Source organism: Abramis brama (genome assembly GCF_963993115.1).
Source record: "Abramis brama genome assembly, chromosome: 10".
In the NCBI taxonomy this organism is placed as follows: domain Eukaryota; kingdom Metazoa; phylum Chordata; class Actinopteri; order Cypriniformes; family Leuciscidae; genus Abramis; species Abramis brama.
In genome coordinates, this window is record NC_139972.1 from 17792397 (window position 1) to 17813182 (window position 20786).

Consider the following 20786-nt stretch of genomic DNA (forward strand, 5'->3'; position numbering starts at 1 on the left):
AGCATGACGAGTGAACGGGTCACTGCTAGTTTGACAAGCATAACACTTGAGCTGTGTCTAAAACCTCGTGACCTGCCTATATAGATTGCTTCTTTCTTTTTTTCTTTTTCTTTTTGGCATACAGGCGCGTTTCTCAAATATGCTGCTTTGTTCATACTTGAAACCCGCCTATGATGGTCCAAATATATTTTAGTATGTAGGGAGCTGACTAGATTTTGAGACGCAGACATTCTGTAGCTCGTTAATCTACTGTAGCCTACTACTGCTACTGTATACAAACATACGTTGCCGCTGTCAGGAGGAGGGACCGATTATGCTTATTGCAGTCATAGTGTAAATCGCTAAATAAGCAGATGTGGATGTGTCTTACCCGACTATCGTCAGTGTCATTTGATGGGACTAAAGGATGGCAGCAAAGGAGGATCTTTACTCAAAGATTATTCCGCGCAGACTGAGACAGAACAATTGCGTCTCTGTCAAACATGGATCCAATCTGGACGTGCTGCTGTCGATGGGGTTTCCTCAGATGAGAGCGTAAGTCCCATATGTATAATATAGACCATAATGGCGTTCTTCGTAAAATCATCCATGAATAAATAATGTTTTTGTCTCTCAAAGTTCGTCTGTAGGGTGTTTTAACACGCTATAGAACCTAATTAAATTATTGTTGAGGTGGATTACTTTGACTTCAAGTCAGTATAAAGTCACGAAACTGACTGAATATCATATGGGATAATGTACACTTAGACATGAAAATAATGGTTATCATGCAGTGCAAATGGCTTGTATTATATCGCTTACAAGAAAGGCTTTTGTTTATCATTCAGGTCAGTGATGTGTTTTTGCAGCCACATTGAGCATCACATAAGAGAAAGTCTTCTAGCCATTTTTGGTAATTGTGTCAAAAAACCCACAGAGAGCACGATCTAAACTGGGGAATTATGTCTAAATCAATGTCAGTGTTTCCTTCACTAATAATTTATTCTATACAAATATAAATCTAAAATTACAATTATACATTTGTGACAATGTAACAAATAAATGTACAAAATACAACTATATATACATATACATACATACATACACACACACACACACACACACACACACACACACACATATATATATATATGTTCAAGTTTTTTTTTTCTATTTAAGGGCACTCGTAAGTGCATTTGTATTAACTAGCGTGTGTGTGTGTCAAGCTTAGTCAGGAGTTATTAATATGCTTTTCCTCTGTTTCCTTTATGGATGTATTGACCCACATAACAACAGTGAACTGTCCTGATTTCCTGTAAAGGACTCTTTTAAAGTTAAGAGCTTTCAGATGTGTCCACTGCCCTGATGTGAACCAACTGAGATAGTAGGAGTACCATCATACTGACCCAGTCAATGTAAAAAGATGGTAAAGGTGTCCTGTAACATGAGGAAGGAACATCTGTGTTTATTACAGCATGAATGATTTGTAAGTCACAAGGTTTTTGTTTTCATTCTTATTTTGGCACATATATGAGAAAACCCAAGACTATGCAGCTGTTCAAAATTAAATAAAGCACAGCCGATGTGCGCTCAGTCTTGTGTGGGAAGTTTCTTTTTTTCCCCTTTTTTTTGTGGTCCTGGTGATTACTTGTTTGGTCCTGTTGCATTTGGAACTGATCACAAGGATGTTTTTTTTTTTAATTAAAAATGGAAATTCTGTCATCCTTTGTTCACCCTCATGCTGTTCCAACCCCATATATGATGACTTTTATTTTTCAGTGGAACACAAAAGCAGATTTTTTTAAGAAAAATCCTGACCACTTTAATGATGTCGAGCTCCAAAATGACAAAAAAAAAAAAAAAAAAACCCATAAAACTTCAATATTACTTTCAAATTTATTGAAATTTAAATCATTATTCACTGATAACCTTTCCCTCCAGAGAGCTGTTAACCGTTGTAACCGGATCAGTTGGCGATTAGAAAATCATTTTGATCTGTATCGTTCTAATCAGTAGAATCATTCCTAAAACCGTATAGATCAATACAATCATTCTCCACTTTTAGCGATACTTGCAAACTTCCCTAAGCACTTCCCCTCTGGGAATCCCCACCGCCATTTTGAAGTGCATTCAACTTCGTCCAGTGGACGACAAAATTTTATTTGGACAGACCCTCTACCCCTCGATTCTGACCAAGGGAGTGAGTCTACTCAACATGTACACTTCAGGCGGATCCATAGTCCACAATTCCACCATGACTGTGACGTCACAGCAGGTCGCTCTTAATTTACCCCCACCCCACACATCTCTAGTGTATGATATTGGCGTTAATTTGACATTTAACTACATTTAATACTTGTTGTAGCTACCTTAAACTTTTTTTAAATACAGTTATAGTTTATTGTATTGTTATCATTTTCATTTGTGTATTTTTTTATATTTAATATAAATATATTCATATTTAATATTTGTTTATATTTAATTATTTAACAGGCCAAACATACTTACAGGCATATAAAATGGTGCATAAAACAAATTCATGTGGAGAAAAATAAATAAATAAATAAAAAAAAAATATATATATATATATTATAAAATGTAAAAAAAATCAGGTCCATAGCAGATTCCATGTGATCAAGGGCGCCAGTAGTGGGCACTCATGCAATGTAAGCAATGACGTACACCCGAGTGAACGAGACGGAGGGAAGTTAGCGAGGGAAGGGCATAACAAATTGGATTTAAATGCAGCCTAGTTTTTATGAACTGGATTAACAGATTATTTGAGAACATTTGATTCAAAAGAATGATTCGTTCACAAATTGGACATCACAACCAGTGTTGGGGAAAGTTACTTTTAAAAGTAATGCATTACAATATTGTGTCGTTACTTTTCATGGAAGGTAATGTGTTGCATTACTTTAGCTTTACTTTTTCCTCACCTGAGCTGGGCTTGCTTGCTTTAATAACAAAAAACACAAAAGTTCTATTTTTGTGCAAATGTAAAGGCCCTTTCACACCAAAAGTAAAATGAGTAAGCCTTGACTGAAGAAAATGCAAATTCGCGGCTGTACAGTAGAGGGTGCAGCTTAAACAATTCTGGATGGCTGAGTAATAGGAAGCAGGAAATTTCATCTCTCTCACTTCAGCAAAAAAAAAAAAAAAAAAAATTAAATGTGATGTTTATCTAGTAATTTTTGCTTATTAGTATGCACTCAGGAAAAAAAGTACAAAAGCTGTCACTGTGGCGGTACCTTTTCAAAAGGTACACCTTTGTACCTAAAGAGTGCATTTAAGTCCCTCAAAGGTACATATTGGTACCAAACGTGTACATATTAGTACCTAAATGGTACATATTAGATCACTTTTGAAGGGTACTGTCCCAGTGACAGCTTTTGTACCTTTTTTTCTGAGAGTGTGGTTGAATTGGATCTTCAAAGGTCAGCATCAAATACTTTGGTTAATAAAGTGAGATTAACTGCAATACAATAACCATCATATATATATATATATATATATATATATATATATATATATATATGAAAAAGTAACTCATATTTTTTTGTACATTTAAAAGTAATGCGTTACTTTACAAGTTACTTGAAAAAAGTAATCTGATTAAGTAACTCGCATTACTTGTAATGCGTGTTTTCGTTTCCCCCAACACTGATTACAACTTCTCATAAACTCACCAAGTTTGTGGAAGTTCAAGTTCAAGATGAGGCAGATGTCCAGATTTGCACTGAATAACAGCCTAAAGGTCATGAGTCATTTGGACCAATTTTAATACTTTTATGGTGTATTTTTTATTTTATTTTGGAGCTTGACAGAATACAGTTCTCATTAACTTTCATTATATAAAAAAAGTGTGGGCAAGATATTCTTCAAAAATTCCTCTTTTTGTTCATATACTAACTGTCTATTGCACTTTTGTCTGTCTACTGGCGATTTGCACTATTTTTCTGTTTACTATGTATTGTTTACCATTTGCTATGTATTGTATTTTGTGTATCATGTGAATGGTTGAGGGCTGTGTTGCACTGTCTGTTGTAGGATGTTGTGATCTGTTGCTGTTTATTCTTGCATTGGTTATGCACCTCGGTCCGTACGAAACAAAATTTCGTTCAGCTGTGTACATGTATACGGATGAATGACAATTGAGCTTGACTTGACATAGTCTTATAGGTTTGGAACAACAGCAGGGTGAGCAAACGATGACAGTATTTTCCTTCTTGGGTGAACCGTTAAGTCTGACTACACTAACCAGTCCTTCTCGTTATTCTCTTGCTCATGCGTATATCACTGTTTCTGTCTTGTCATAAGGTATGGTTTACCAGTAGTCAGTCTGCGTGTATAATAATGCTGTGGTTTCGTCTCAGGGTCACGCTGTGTAAATGTCATCAACTTCCTTCCTGAAAGATGACAGAGCAGGAGATGAGATAGCGACCATGACCTCCTGGTGTATAAATACTGAGATCCTGATCATTTTCCGTACTGAAAGGCCACATTATGTCCCTCGCAGGATGCATTTCATTTTTCTGTTGTGATGTGATGTTCTGTGGATACAAGTGGGCCGTCAGCTGTCCCTGTTGCCTGTCCTGGTCTGGCCACATTTGCCGACAGGCCTGCAGGTGTTGGCTGGCCATATTTTGGGATGAACAGCTGTGCTCTCTGTGTGGCAGGGATGGCAGCTGGTACTTGTGGGCCTTGGGGCTTGTGGGATAGTGTCTGTTGCTCTTGCCGGGCGTCAGTGAGATCAATCGTATCTTTTTCTTCTTCCTTTTTGGCTCAGCTCCCTCGGTGGCTGCTGGGATAAAGGAAACAGATGTAGGCCAGCACACTAGCGTCAATAGGGAGCGAACCTCTCCTCCACCTCTGAAAAAACAGACACAGGCACAAGAGTGGGATCCACAGAAGCAGTTGTTCTAAAGTCAGCCTACTCTTCCACTCCTCCACTGTTTATAAGGGGCCTGTATCAGTGTGTGTTCTCTCATTTGTGAGTCCACCATCTGTGGCGGTTGTGCGATTGCCAGAATGAGAGCCGTGTGTCCAAATGCGGGTGTCCTTCCACCCTCCTGCTCAGAATGAAGCTCTGGAAGAAACGCAAGGACACAAGGATAACAAATAAAAATAGTATTGTTACTATTTAGAGTGTTTTATGCCTGCTAAAGCTGAATTTTCAGCAGTCATTACTCCAGTTTTCAATGTCACATGAAATAACTATAATATGCTGATTTGGGGGTCAGGAAACTATAAAGCTTGTTTCCGCAACAGAATAAAACATTTTAAAAGATAATTGCGACTTTTTGTCTCACAAGAGTTTACATCTAGCATTTCTGACTTTATAGCTCCCAATTCTGAGAAATTAAGTCAGAATTGTGAGATAAAAAGTCGCAGTTAGCTTTTTTATTTTTCATTCTGTGGCGGAAACAATCTTCCATTGGAAACAGTTTTTATTATCAAGATTGAAAACAGTTGTACTGCTTAATATTTTTGTGGAAGCAGTGATATTTTTCAAAATATCAAAAGAACAGCATTTATTTGAAATAGAAATCTTTTGTAACATTATAAATGTCTCTAATGTCGCATTTGATTGATTTAATGTGTCCTTACTATTATAAAAGCTATTTATATTTTGAATCTTTACATATAGGCTATTACTTCTTCTAGTGCAAACAGTCCAGTACTGCAGTACATCTATCTGTCTGCAAAACCAGTTGTTGAAAGTAGTGTTCTGGATTGCAGTGACTCTTGAGCCTCTTGGCAAAGAATCAGGCTAAACGGAAGATCTGTAAACAGGAAACTTAAGGATGCAGAGGTCTGAGCTGTGGGATTTCCCCAAAGAGCCGAGTGAAAGGTGTGTTGTTTGGTCAGCTGGATGATTATGAAAGACACTTTGTGGAGATTATCTGAAATGATTTGTGGAAAACAATTAGATGCATCATTAAACAAGAACAAAAATTAGAACAGGCAGTAAACCCGTAAAGTTAATCTTGTTTACTGGCTGCTGGTTGCTAATGCTAAAAGCCATGATACAAATATCCACGAAAATAATCTCCTTTTAGATCATTTATATCATATACCACAAACAATGCAAAGATTTTGCTCATGTAAGCGCCCCTCTCCATTTAAATTTATGTTTTTGTTCAATACACTTGAGGATATAGATGTACAAATTCATTGAGCAAAATAGGCTTTACTGATCACAGCTTTTCGGACAAACAGTCATAATTATTTAATTATCATATGTGTCACTGGAATTTGTAAAGAATCACCCCCCACTGCACCTTCAGCAAATTGTATATGAGTAATACAGGGTATTGGAAATAGCTAGTAAGACATAAAAGGCATCTTAGGGCATGACAGGTTGTGAGTGAGGCTTGTGTGGGCGTCTGGGCGGTTATTCAGTTTTTATCTCGTTTTAAGAGGCATATTTGGTTATATGATGGGAAAATATTACTTGAAGCGTTATGACCTAATTTAAATTTTAATCAGTGGATGTTTTCATTATCATGCTTGGTATGCGTGTTAATATTTCATGTTGTCAAGAGCTTTTTCCATGAAATTAGATTGCCATAAAAACGGATTTGTTTTGTCACCCTCTTAGTTAACTTGTAAACCTCTTCGGCCTCTTTCTCTTTTTCACTCAGTGCATACTGTGCATGAGAAAGTATTTCAGGCCTGTTACCACTGTGATTAAGTCTACTAAACTTTATAGTGAGATGACTTGATCTGGGCTGCTTTATTATGAAAAAGTCTGTTCTAATAAGAAAATGAGGAAATGGAAAAAAATATATGTTTAATGCAAATAATAAAATGTAACTAACCATATCATATCAAATCAATCTTATATTATATTATATTATATTATATTATATTATATTATATTATATTATATATTTAATAGCTAAATAAATTCATCAACTATTAGGGAGGACAAAACGCCTGACTTTTTTTGTGAGTTTTTTTGTGTGTCATATCTTGTTTGTTGTCAAGTGAAATGCCATGAGCCTAATGAAACTGTGATATTTTAGCACAGATTCATCCGTTATTTGCAATATTCATCTGTTATTTGCAAATATGCAATATTTAGCCCAGTGATTGTCTCATGTGCATTTTAAAGCACACTTTAGTATTTAAAAAAAAATCCCTTTCATCATATGTATAGTTCATAATTTCCATGTTGTTGGCATTTACGCGATCATGGAAATATAATGAATTTCAAGGTTTTTTTACGATCTAGTCATTTATTTATGTTCAGATGTTGACTGCTGTTATCTACAGTAATTAATTTGTCTTTTCAATGAACAAATAATATTGTAAAAAGTTATTGCAAAGCTGTGCTAGAAAAAGGGTTTAAACCGTCACAAGGGAGTAATAACTGAAAAGTCAGTTTTTTAACTTTTTTGAGAAATATACAGACTGTCCGTGGCTCTGGGTAAACTCTTTCCTGTTCGAGGTCTTTGCAGAACAGAGCTTAGGGGAAGTCCTGGTATACCGTGAGGTTTCGCTTCAGTGGTAATAGTTAAAACGAGGCTTTGTGAGGTCTTATGATGACCTGTTTATACAGGCTGAAACACTCTAATACACTCTACAATCCCATGATGTAACCACAGTGTCACTTAGTTGTACTTTCAGAACAGAAACCGTCTCACAATGTTTTTTTTGTTCTGTTTGGTCACGCAAATGCTGTTGAATTTACCTCTTCTTCTTTTGACATTAGGTTCCAAGTTTTCTGAAAATGACAAATTAGGGTGTATTCTTACCCTGGCTTTTTTTTTTTTTTTTTTTCATAAACGTCTTAAAGAATTGTTCTATAGTTTTTAAAGTATTTAATGCAATTACATCAGAAGTAACTGTAATTAAATTACAGAAAAATGAATAGTAATCCCTTACGTTTCTTTTCCAAGGGAACACATTTTGTGCGGGGCTCCGTAATACGCAAATTAAGTCCAACTAACTATACTATCATGCATAGTTATGCATATTTTTTGTTGTTGATCTCAAAGGTTGTGTGTTGAAACCACTATATTTTTGCACAAATTTATCTGTCACTTGGTAGAAGCTAGTCAAATAAAGATGTTTCAAAGAAGATCTTTGAAAACCATGAACAAAAGTATGCAAGATCAAAGAAAATATGATCCAAACTGCATTTACTACTGAAATACTTTCCATTTAAGGTGCATCTTAAAAAAGATGTACACTTTTTAAAGCAGAACTTTAACTTCAAGAAGCAATCACAGTGTGTATGAGACACTGAGGTGTGAGAGAAGTGTGAGAGAAGTGTGATGATCACCTCTCCCACGCAGCATTACAGCTTTTTCACTGGTTCACATGTTAGAAATTATTAAAAAAAAAAAAAAACATCTCATCTCTTTTTATACATGTTCCACTGTCACAGACCTCAAACATGGTGTCACAGTGAGCACATAGTCTATTAGATTCAAAAATCATGACACATGGTCCACTGGAAAATAACAAGTGCATATTAGCTCTTGTACTTCAAACATATTCTCATCATACTGTATGCTTGCTCAGGCCTGCACACCACAAGTTGCTTAAAAATCAAGTTTTTAATATTCTAATATTTTAATATTATGTGTCTATGTGGTGTTTTTAATATGCTTTAAGACAAACCATGTGCAAATTCTTAAAGGGACACTCCACCCATTTGCATTAAGCTTTGCATTGTTAGAAACCCAGTCATACTATTGAATGGTCGTGCAACACTCTCTCATTTTCCCCTGAGACGGGAGAAATCCATTATTTACCTCTTACACTTCCTCCTACAATGACGCAAAAATCGTCATTTTGCGTCATTGTAGGAGGAAGTGTAAGAGGGGGAGATTTCTGTTGAGACTACAGACACTCGTTCCTCATCTTTCCCAGGGGGCGGGAACCGCTCACGCTACAGACCTATTACAGATCAGTGGGTGGGACTTTACTCTCTGAAACTGAAAGCAATATCCTCCATCTTGTTTGAAGCTAAGCTAACAGGCGCTGTGGAGAGGAGACAGATGTAAAGTTATGACAATAGCGGAGGAGAGTGCTCAATATGATATAGAAGAAGAGGATTTCGGAAGTCTGATGCTTGAATCAGGTGTTTGTGGCTACCTTTACAAGCCGCATTATAGCGAAGAGCAGCCGAGGCAGAAGACCTGCCTGCCGCGGACGAGGAGCCCGGACTGGCTCGAGTTAGGGCAGACTGGTGGCGCCGGTGATCTCACTATGCAACTACGAACACAGAGATAGAGTCCGTCTGCGGCAAAGAATTTCAACGATGACAATTTCTCCTGGACGAAATCTCTGAATCAGACGAGGACACGGACGTTAGTGTTGTGAACTATCCTAGTTTCGCACCGCATATGTTCTGACTGAACATCCCGGTACCATGCAATAATTCACCTTTTCGAAAGAAATACAAACGAGGAGTAATGCACTAATGAGTTCGCCAACTAACTAGACATTTTGTGTGAAATGAATTTCAAGCTCTGGTGGTAGCTAGCCTTGTAGACGGAAGAGTGATTTCTCTTATAGGCAGATATGCGCTTTCTGGATTAGTGGGAGTGGCTTGCGGAGCTGTGCAATGTGGTGCATTGTGGGAGTTGTTGTCTTTCATACAAATGCGTCCTGAAGTTATTTTTTGTCTTTCCTCGGTCACGAAGGCACCAAATTCAAAATTTATTTTACATTTCGACTACATATATGACCCACTTTAAATAAAAAACAATGTTCAAATGGGTGGAATGCCCCTTTAAGTCAACACCATTGCAGAGTATTTTATCTTTAAAACTGTTGTGATCTAAAGACACGGTTTGAAATCGCTGGTGTTAATTACATCACAAACTACCTGTAACCAATCATGTCAACGTGCCGGCGGGCTTTAGCATATCATTACTATGCTGTGAAGCAAGAGAGTCTCAACAGAAGCCATGTTATCCCTGTAATTTTTTCTGTTGATATGAAGAATCGAAGAATGTAGCAGGTGAATTATGTATATGATGTATATTACAATGTTATGATGAACTATATGCCTTTCTCCATTGACGTTCTAAGATGTTCAAAGCGTTTCTAAGGATACTGAGGCAGCTGTCTGACTCTGAGATGGGGAACTTGTAGCTACTGGTAATTCTAAAATATTTTCTCTTTACAGGCTGAAAGCTCTGGCATCAACTGGAGGCAGAAGTGTTCAGCTTGCATGTGACTGGTGAGCTTTCCTAACTGCACCCCTAGGTCTTCAACCCTCCTCCTGGGGACCCAATCTCCTGCAAAGTTTATTTCCAACCTGCTTCAGCACACCTGAGTACCATGATTATCTGGTTCAGGTGTGTTTGTTTAGGGTTGTAGCTAAACCAGAGATGTGCTGTGTCCCAATTCGCATACTATCCGTCCTAAATAGTATTTGAAATTAGAATTAGTGTCCCAAATCGTAGTATGTTGAAATGAGTTTTCCAAAGATACTCGGATGGTCTACTTTTTCCGTTTAGAATCCGAAGTGCAAATCCGTGCCCACTCTAATGGCTAAAATCACCCAGTGCCACAACCCACTGAGCGTTGGACAAAAAATTGGATTAGAACTACAAACACGAATAAAAAGTGTTAAAAACTAGAAAGTAGTAGAGAGGTTTAGATAAAGGGGTTTGACCCTTGAGTGATCAGTAATCAGTATCTAACCTGACTTAAAGATATGTATTCAATGTTATCCACATTATATTTCATCTGCAACGGCATTGTGAACTTTTGTAAAACTTTTGTACTTTTAAAAACATCATCATGCAGATTGCAAAGGAGAGTTTCCTGCATGAAAGACCCACGACTGGCAGATCAACGTGCTGCTATATGTCTCTCCGAAACAGTAGGAAATTAAATTAAATTGAATGTGGAGGATTTAACTGTGACAAGATGATTGACGGCATTTTAAACGTTATGACGAAGTAGTATGTCCCAAAGCTTGCCTAGTATTCTGCTACGCACTCAAAAGTATGTACTTTTTCTTTACGAAAACAGTACATTCTTTTAGGGCATAGTATAAGTAGGCGAACTGGAACGCAGCGGTGGTCTTATTATTGGGAAATACGAGGGTCCGTGGCTCTAACAATGGAGAAAGCGTAACAGCCAACTTGGATCATGTGTGGGTTGATAACCAATCACATTACAGCCTTGACGTCATTGAATTTCAGAGTTCAGAGTTGTGCGACAATCACTCTTTGCAGATACCATAGAAATGAATGAGAATTGCCCTAAACTGATCATACCTGTCACCAAATGTCCATGACTTCTTTTATAAAACTGGATTTTTTTTGGTGTAAACTATCAAAAACGAATGTTTAAGAGCAAATATGTTGAAGATTAGCCGATTGGCTGTCGATTCATTAAATGATAAGCCATTTTCCCACAAAAGCGGTTTATTCAGCGTAGTGAAGCCTCTCCTCCATTGACATCCTTTAAAAAAATCCATCCCCTGTTCTCCTTCCCTGCGTACCACAGCTTTAGCAGGCGTTATGCTTTTTTACATTGGTTCCCCAGGAGCAAGGTTGAAGCCCTCAGTCTAAAGGAATTGTACTGCCCTCTAGTGCTTCATTTTCATCAATCCAGCAGTTCTATACATAAAACAAGCAGAATAATTGGTTGACAGTTACAATTACACATACTTTATATTCTGGTTTAGCTGTTCTTTAGAATTTATGATCATGTGCAAATGTCTCCTTAGGCTTTTCTCACATTTGGATGACCCTTTCCTGGACGACCCTTTACCCAGAGAGTATGTGCTCTACCTGCGCCCCAGTGGGCCTTTACAAAACCAGCTATCCCATTTTTGGCAGCAGTCTCGCTTGACTTGTGGAAAGAACAAAGCTCACAACATATTTCCACACATCACACTCTGCCAGTTCTTTATGGTGAGTCACAATTTCTATTTTAATCGTGATCTATTCTAATTATGCTGTGGAAATTTTTTACATTTCTTCATTTTATGTGTTTACAGTGTCCAGACAATAAACTAGTGGCTCTGTGTGAAGCTCTGCAGTCTACAGTGAATCAGTGGAGAGGACGCTTCCCCAGCCCTTTGCCCCTGGAGCTCTACACCTCCACCAACTTCATTGGCCTCTTTGTGGAGGAGCAGGTGGCTGAGACACTGAAGAAGTTTGCGGCTGACTTTGCCGTGGAGGCTGCCACTAAAGCTGGTGGGGGGGCGTGATCAGAGCATTTGTCACAGATGGTGCCTGGATAGTGCTCACGTTTTTTTTCCTAATCAGCTCATTACTCATCCTCATGTCGTTCTTACTTGGAACATGAATGTTGAAATTTGGCAGAATGTCCATGCTGCTTTTATCAATACAATGAAAGCAGAGCATTTAAAAAAACAAAGTACATTTCTTGGGATTTTTATGGATTTTTAAAGATTTAATTATCAGCGAATAAGAGTGTTACTGTTAACTAAAATGGTAACACTTTGCAAGAAGGTTTCATTTCTTAATATTAGTTAATTTAAAGTTAACTTCAACTAACAATGAAAAATACAATGAAAGTATTCATTAATCTTATTTGATGCTAAATTCAACTTTTACTCATATACATTATTAAAATCAAAAAGTTGTATCTGTTAATATTATTTAATGGACCTGAGCTAACATTAACTTACAATGAACAGCTTGTATTTTTATTAACTAACATTAACAAAGAATAATAAATACTGTAACAAAATGTCTTGCTCATTGTCAGTTGATGTTAGTTAATGCATTTATTAATGTTAACTAATTGGACCTTATTGTAGCGTTACCACTAAAACTAATAAAAATAATTTCCGTTAATTGAAATAAAGTTGAAATGAATTAGAAATATTAGACGAACAACTTGAAATACTAAAATGACTAAAACTGTAAAACAATTACTAAAGATAAATAGATTTTTTTTAAAAAGTGGCAAAAGCACTTCCCAAAATTTGTAAATCTAAAATTTTAATAAAAAAATTTAATATTACAAAATTGCTAATTAAAAATATTAATAAATACTATAAGCAAAACTAAAATAATGTTCTTTTCCTGACTCAAATTTATCATATGGCTTCAGAAAATTCATATATTGCACATAATATCATATAGGATAAGATAAAAAGGAGTACTTTTTTATGGTTTTATGATGCTTATTTTTTCCTTTTTGGAGCTTGACGACCCATGGACACTGTATGCTTTCACTATATGGACAAGAGCAGCAAAAACATTCAACTTTTTTGCTTTACTGAATGACATGACATCAAAGACATGAGAGTGAATGATGACAGAATTTTCTGTTTAAAAGAACTATCCCTTTAAATCTATAATTGTCCAAGATAAATTGCTAAACTATTAAACATTATGAATGATAGATTTATGTTTTAAAAAATCTGTTCAAATTGAATTAACTGATACTGATTAATTAATCAAAAAGGGTATTTGAATAAAGAATGATTATCAATTCATAAAAATGCTCATGACACTAGTTATTTTATTTATTTATTTCATAGATGTCCATGTGGAACCACATAAAAAGCAGCTTCATTTGACTCTAGCCTATCACTTCCCAACCAATCATTTTTCTTCCTTGGAAAAGTTGGCAAGAGGGATTGAGGTAAAGCTGGGTTGTGACTGGCTAGCTGCCCTCTTTTCACGGGACATTCGATTTGCGAATCACGAGGTGAGGCCCAATTGAGCCAGTGTCCTACTATTAGTCTCATTCATGCAGTTTTATTGTTTTACTAGTTCATGCAAATCCACTTTAATGCACACTAACCTCTGTTTCACTGTCAGACTTTGCGAGTGATGTACCCCTACACTCCTCAGAATGACGATGAGCTGGAACTGGTGCCAGGAGACTTTATCTTCTCATCTACAGTGGAGCAAATGAGTACCAGTGAGGGCTGGGTGTACGGCACGTCTCTGGGAACAGGCATCTCTGCACTGCTGCCTGAGAATTATGTGAGCCCTGCAGATGAGTCTGACACGTGGGTTTTCCACGGGTAAGTTCTCCAAATGTTCTCAGCAAGACTCTTTCACATTGCTTGAGGCTCAAGGGAAAGTTCACCTAACACATACTCACCGGATGCATCCGAAATCACATACTTCCCGAGTAGGTACTTCTTTTGAATAAGAAATCACTTTGTTTGCATCCATTAAACAAGTATGTTCTATGTAGGGTAAGAGGGGATGTGGAATGAATAATGCAGGCACACAAGGAAATTTGGAACTTTATTGGCTACTTTTATTTGTCAGAGCTCATATAGGGAGACACACACTGCAGTAACGCTCGCTTCACCTACGTGCTCTCTATACTATTCTTTTTTTCCGTCATACATACATGTGCATGTCCCTTTTCACACATAACAATAACTGTGCATGTCAGCTTGCCAATTCCCCATACCTATCCATAATGTCACAATTGCATCACCCATGAACAGCAAATCAAATTATCCAATTTATATAATACTAAATATTCACACAAAATAAATCTCACAATAGTATGAATGTTATCCAGACATACTACATTCGCCATGTTTTCATTGTCGTGTGACCTACCAGCGTCAGTTGCGTCATTTCGCTGCCATTTTAGAAATCCTCTCCCGTGGCCTCATGGGATAGTAAAGTGTCCATTGGATGCACACTTCGTAATCTCGACAGAAGTAGTAGGTCATCCGGGTACTTTTCACCTACTGTTTTATAAATACTGTGAATTCGGACACAGTGCTTTTTTTCACCTATTATATATTAAGGAAGTATGCAATTTCTGCAATATCATTCCTACACTATATGACTTACTTTGAGAAATGTCTCAGTGTTTTTTTGTTTTTTTTTATCCATACAATGGAAGTCATTGGGGTCCAATGTTGTTTGGACACCAATGTAAATTTTTTGTGAGTGTTCCACAAAAGAAAGAAAATCATACAAGTTTTGAATCACATGAGGGTGAATAAATGATGTCTGAATTTTCATTTATGAGTGAACTATCTCTTTAAGCATTTGAACAAACTCCAAAATTCATAGCAAACGCATAGAAACATGTCAGAAACTACTTGGCAAACTAAGAGGCCATTTACATGACACAGTTTTCAACTAAAAACAGAAAAAAATTGTGTTTCATAACAAAGTGACATCGCCAACTACTGGCCTGGCATGCAGAATACAACGTTTTTAGTTGTTTTTTGACAATGTTGTCGTCTATACACAAAAACTTTTCTGTTTTTAGTACATTTGTTGTCGTGTAAACCCTTAGAAAACCTAGTTCAACCACATAATATTAATGCATTAATGTAAAAATGTAATCTCATTTTCAGTCTGACTGAGTGTTAAATGTGTTAAATGTTAACAAAGACAATGTTTTGCAGTGCGTTTAACTCTACCCATGCTCCTTGAACAGATCGCACTCCTTCTTTTGTACTTCTCCTTCGGAAAAGAGTTCCAAAGAGAGCAAAGCATTGGATGGGCTGCTCAACCTTCGATGCTTTGAAAACTCAAAGCTGGGAGAGTCTGCCATCTTGAGTGTTATTTGCCAACCTATGCAGGTGCCTAATTATTTATTAGTATGAAAAAAAAAAAAAAAACTTCTGAGTTCAAGATAAACGTTGGGTTTGTGCAGTTACTAATGATTTGAGTAATTTATTAATGCTCTTTGTGCTGTTGATGGTAGGTGCTTCGATCCAACATGCAGTCTCGATCCCCTAAAAGGACCCTGTTTGTATGTCGGCATGGAGAGAGAATGGATGTTGTGTTTGGGAAACACTGGTTCTCACAGTGTTCTGACTCCAAAGGTAATCTGAACGGACAGGTCGTGGCGCCTCGCTCACATGGTGCTGTTAGTTTGCCAGCTCAGTTTGTCTTCCTGTAGGCAGGTATGTGAGGAGGAACCTGAATATGCCTGCTGCACTGCCCGCCCGGGGTGGAGCGCACAGGGACTATGAAATGGATGCTCCTATCACAGTGGTTGGATCTACACAGGCTAAGACAGTGGGTATGTCTGCTCATTGTTTGAATGTCCACATGCAATTTCACCAATCGAATTGTCCATCATGCTCTTTTTATGTCATCTGTCTGATTTCCAGGTGAGGCTCTGCTGGAAAGTAATACCAGTATTGATTTTGTGTACTGCTCGCCCAGCCTCCGATGTGTCCAGACGGCTCATGAAATTCTCAGAGGTACGTACTGCAGTCAGGAATATGGAGGCAGCAGTGGTGTAATGGATAAGAATGCCAACATGATATAAAGAAGGGTAGAATTTGCCACTTGGGAATATTGTTTTACATGACCTACATTTGGAAGAATCACACTCTTATATCGTTAACGATATGAATGAGAATTAATGAGCTGATTCAGTTACTGTCAAAAATTACACCTGTGCAGTGTGAACAAATCTATACATGTCTACAGGAATATCCCTATAGGTGTATGTAAATGTCTTTTAGACCAGGGGTTTTTAATCTTTTAGATGCCATGGACCCTCAAATATGATGATCCCCTTGTGAGGGACCCCCTTTCTAAAATATAAACGGTAGCAATACATTTGCATGTACAGTATAAAGATACAATTTATACTGTGAAAAATAAAAATACTATAAATACACAACCGTTCAGTCAGCAAGATTTTCGAAATACGTTTTTTATTAATTGATCAACAATGACTAAATACACAAACAACGTAACAAATCATTGGCATCTTGGTTTCCACAAAAATATTAAGCAGAACAACGGTTTTCAACATTGATAATTATAAGAATGTTTCTTGAGCAGCAAATAAGCATATTAGAATAATATCTGAATGTTCATGTGACATTGAAGGCTGCTGAAAATTCAGCTTTTCCATCACAGGAATAAATTACATTTTAAAATATATTCAAACAGAAAACAGTTATTTTAAATTGTAATAATGTTTCACAATATTACTGTTTTACTGTATTTTTAATCAAATTAATGCAGCCTTGTTGAGCATAAGAGACTTATTTTAGAACATTAAAAAGTCTTACAGACTGTGAAAAATATTAGCTGGAATATTTAATGGATATTAATTGAATATATCAATCTATTTATGTATATTTAGTCCTATGAAGTTGCACTTTTCTTCCACCCACCAATAGATAGGTAGAATTTCCTTGTGGCTCCCTGGGAGTCCCTGGACCCCAATTTGAAAAAGAATGGCACTCTGTTGTGCTACATCTTTATTGACATTGTCACTTTATTTTTAATTAAAAATATTATATTTAAATGCTCTGTGACATGTGTCATGTACTACTTTAGGAATGCAGCAAGATGGCACAATAAGCATTCGAGTTGAGCCTGGGCTTTTTGAGTGGACTAAATGGGTGTCAGGGACATCTTTGCCTGCTTGGATACCCCCCACAGATCTTGCTGCGGCCAACCTTAATGTAGACACAACGTACAGGTAACAACTGGAGTGATCATGTACTGTGGCCTATGTATTTCAAATTCAGTCCTAATCAACAGCTGCCTTTCCTCAGACCCCACATCCCCATTAGCAAGCTAACCGTCTCGGAGGCGTATGACACGTACATAAGTCGCAGCCACCAGGTGACCAAAGACATTTTGGCATACTGCAAAAATAAGGGTAAGTGATCAAAATACTGCTTTTACTTGACTCACATATCTTTACCATAGACTGTAAAAAGCTGGACGACGCGTCTCCACCACTTCCCTCCACTGTAGAAAAATTAAGCCAAAATATGCCAGAAATGGCTGTTGCCGATTACGTCCTTCGGAGCCTGATTCTGCGTAGTAGTGATCCTGAGGTGGAGACGCGTTATCAAGGTCCCGTCCATATTCCTGCTCACGCAAGCACAGCTGTCAGTTTTTATGTTTTTATCGCATCAAATAACTAAAACCAAATTATTGGAAAAACACTTGAACATACGACTGTGTGATAAGAACTACAGTACCGAAAATGACAAAATAAAAAAATTATTTGAAGTGAAATTGGATTTTTTTGTGTGGATTTTATAAGTTTGACTTGTGTCCCATTCTATTACATGGAGAGGGTGGGTTTTATGACCTATACTGCAGCCAGCCACCAGGGGGCGACCTGACGTGTGCGGCACACTTGTAGCCTAGAAATCTAGACGCACCCTAGTGGCAGCAAATGTTATTTTGCAGCCAATGTCGTCTAGCAAATCTCCGTTGGCTTTCGAGCTGGAAAAACCAAACTAGTCAGGCCAATCACATCGTGTATAGAGTCGGTGGGCGGGCTTAACATAATGACAGCAGAGTTGTGACGGTTCTGCGTGAATTCCCTGCTACTTGAAAACAAAGAAGATGGCTGCTGCTGCTGGCGAACAGCGGTCTTTCGAATCAGCTTTGGTCGCGACTCTGGAAGACTTGGAGTTAAGCTTTTCTTTGAGAAAAGAACAAAGAACGGCACTGAGTTTTGCCGACCGGATACGGCAAAAGTTTAATCTCTCTGACTACGTCACCTTCTTCGTTGCTCTGGTTGGTTGTGGCGCTATCCTATTGCGTGCAGAGGGAATTTGAAAGACAACCGTTTATCCCGCCTCTCGGATTGAGCCCTGCCAATGGTGTGTTCCCAGGCTTGTCAGGCTAGCACACTTGTTCTTTACTAATAATAACCACCTTCTCTTTTTTTATATCAGGAAAAAATATTCTGTTTGTGGGACATGCTTCCTCTTTGGAGGCCTGCACTCGCCAGATCCAGGGTCTTTCTCCTCAGAATCCTAAAGAATTTGTGCAAGTAGTTCGAAAGGTTAGTTTCAGCCTTTTACTTTAAACATTTGAATTTTATACTTTAAAAAGTGATGCTTTATGGAAGCCGATCTTTCCATCCAGATTCCATACCTGGGTCTCTGTGCCTGTGAGGAGCAAGGGGACTCGGGAGTCTGGCAGCTCGTGGATCCACCAATTCTTCCTTTAACTCATGGGCCCAACCACAGTTTCAGCTGGAGAGAGACCCTACAGCAAGAATGATCTTATCTGCAGGGTCATTCCACAAGAGACTGAAATGCTACCTGCACTGGAAGCACACAAATGAGAATATTTTTTAAACAGAACTAATCTGTCACGTCTTTAAGTTATGCAAATAAGATATTCTTACAGGATGTGGCAGAGCTTTTGTTTGCAGGTGGACAGAGGAGACTGCACTGATAAATTAACATTTGTGGTAGTGTTTACTGAGCCTTTAAAGAGGCTTTCTCAGGGCATTGGCTATCACTTTAACTGGTCAAAATGCACAGTGGCATAATGCAGCACTTATTATAAAGATTAAATGTCCTGCCATGCAAATATGTACAATTCTGCAAGAGCTTAAAGGCAGCCATGTCTCAGTTATTTCTCTTGCAAATGTAACTTGAATGCATAAAAAGTGTAATATTTGTTTTAGCATAGCTGAATGGATATCAGATGCATTTGTAATATCTTTACATTAAAGCTGAAGTGTGTCATTTTTAAAAACAAATAATTAATATTGTAATTAATCATAAAAAGGGTCTCAGGGTCTCCCATCTCAGAGCAATATGATCAGATAAATATAAAGTTATTTGCAGGTTGATTTTCCTCTTTTCACTCTTTGGCTCTATCACTGTTTGAGCAGCCGGAGACTGCAGCATTGCTCAACCAATTGCATGAGTTGGGGGAAGCCTGTCAATTTTTTCGACCAATGATAGACAAGGGGGTGTGTTCTGGAAACCTGTTTGAAAACAATAATAGACCCTTTTCACAGACAGTTTTAATGGTCATCAGCATCGTAAATCCTTGAAAGGTTTTTTTTTTTTTTTTTTTTTGTGTATGTACATTTATAACACTATAATTTGTATTATATTACCTTTGCATCAGATTTCAAAAAACTAGTTAACGCTGCTGTGAGGGTGTTTCTAATACAGCGGCTTTGGGAGTTACGATAAAATTGCTATATGTCTCTCTTCTGAATGCTGTTATCAATCTCTCTATTTTTTTCCTCTTTTTGAAAGTTGTGAAAACACTATTGTCAAGTTTTTCTTTTGCTATTTGAGCAAATGAGAACACAAAAAATGGATTTAATGTTTTCTCTCAATTAGCCTACCGCTATAGAAGTTAACCCAACTATCACGACTTCCGCTTCTGAGAAACCCGGAAATGTGAAAAGGGTTAATTGTTGCAAATACCTTTGGTTAGGTAAGTGGTATTTACACACTTCAGTTTTTTTTTAACACCATCTCAACCAGACGAATCAAGGTAAGTTTCCAGCGGTAGCGGTAGGATGCACATATTATTAAAACTATTGATTGAGTTATAGGCTACTATAGGCTCATTTTGACTAGCTGAAAGGCTCCATTTAGCAGTATCACAATCACAGACTAATTCAAATAATTAGTCCTTCTGTCAAATATACCATATTTCAAAGCGACAACTCATTCAGTAAAATTCTTCGATTAATATTAATAATCTAGACGTGGAAAAGTCAATATATTGTTTGAGTGTTTTTAAACACTTAAGATGTTTCAAATTTGAACAGCTGCCTTTTTGTTATTAGTAGTGACTTTTTTCGAGAGAATGATCAAAGATTTTACTCAAAGGGACTTTGGGATGATAACTTGTTGAGATCCCTAAACGAATTTGAGTTGAATCGTTTGAATTAACGTTAACGCATTTGGTTGGGGATACATGAAAGTACAATCAACACCCTCATAACCTGCTTAAAAACACACAATAAACAGCAATATGTTCATAGAAATGGCTTTATTTGAATGTTTAGAGCAAAGTTCGAAAGAACCGATTCGCGGAAATGATTCGAACGACTGACAGCTGGCTGAGAGAGACAGACAGCGCCTCAAATCTATCTTGCGCACT

General features: G+C 37.3%; 1 protein-coding gene across 2 annotated transcripts; it reads left to right on the plus strand.

Annotated features, from left to right (window-relative positions):
* Positions 1-44: 44 nt before the first annotated feature.
* ubash3bb (ubiquitin associated and SH3 domain containing Bb) lies at positions 45-19886 on the plus strand. Of its 2 annotated transcripts, none has more exons than XM_084125347.1 (14): positions 45-534; positions 10130-10183; positions 11687-11873; positions 11960-12158; positions 13478-13647; positions 13761-13969; positions 15364-15508; positions 15634-15754; positions 15832-15954; positions 16046-16138; positions 17235-17379; positions 17456-17562; positions 18599-18708; positions 18792-19886. In XM_084125347.1, the coding sequence occupies exons 1-14, from the start codon at positions 407-409 to the stop codon at positions 18927-18929; spliced, it is 1929 nt and encodes a 642-aa protein (XP_083981473.1). In that variant the 5' UTR covers positions 45-406; the 3' UTR covers positions 18930-19886. The 2 variants fall into 2 exon arrangements, with proteins under 2 accessions (XP_083981473.1, XP_083981474.1); XM_084125348.1 differs by having other exon boundaries at positions 249-534; positions 13794-13969; positions 18792-19407.
* The last annotated feature ends 900 nt before the right edge of the window (positions 19887-20786 follow it).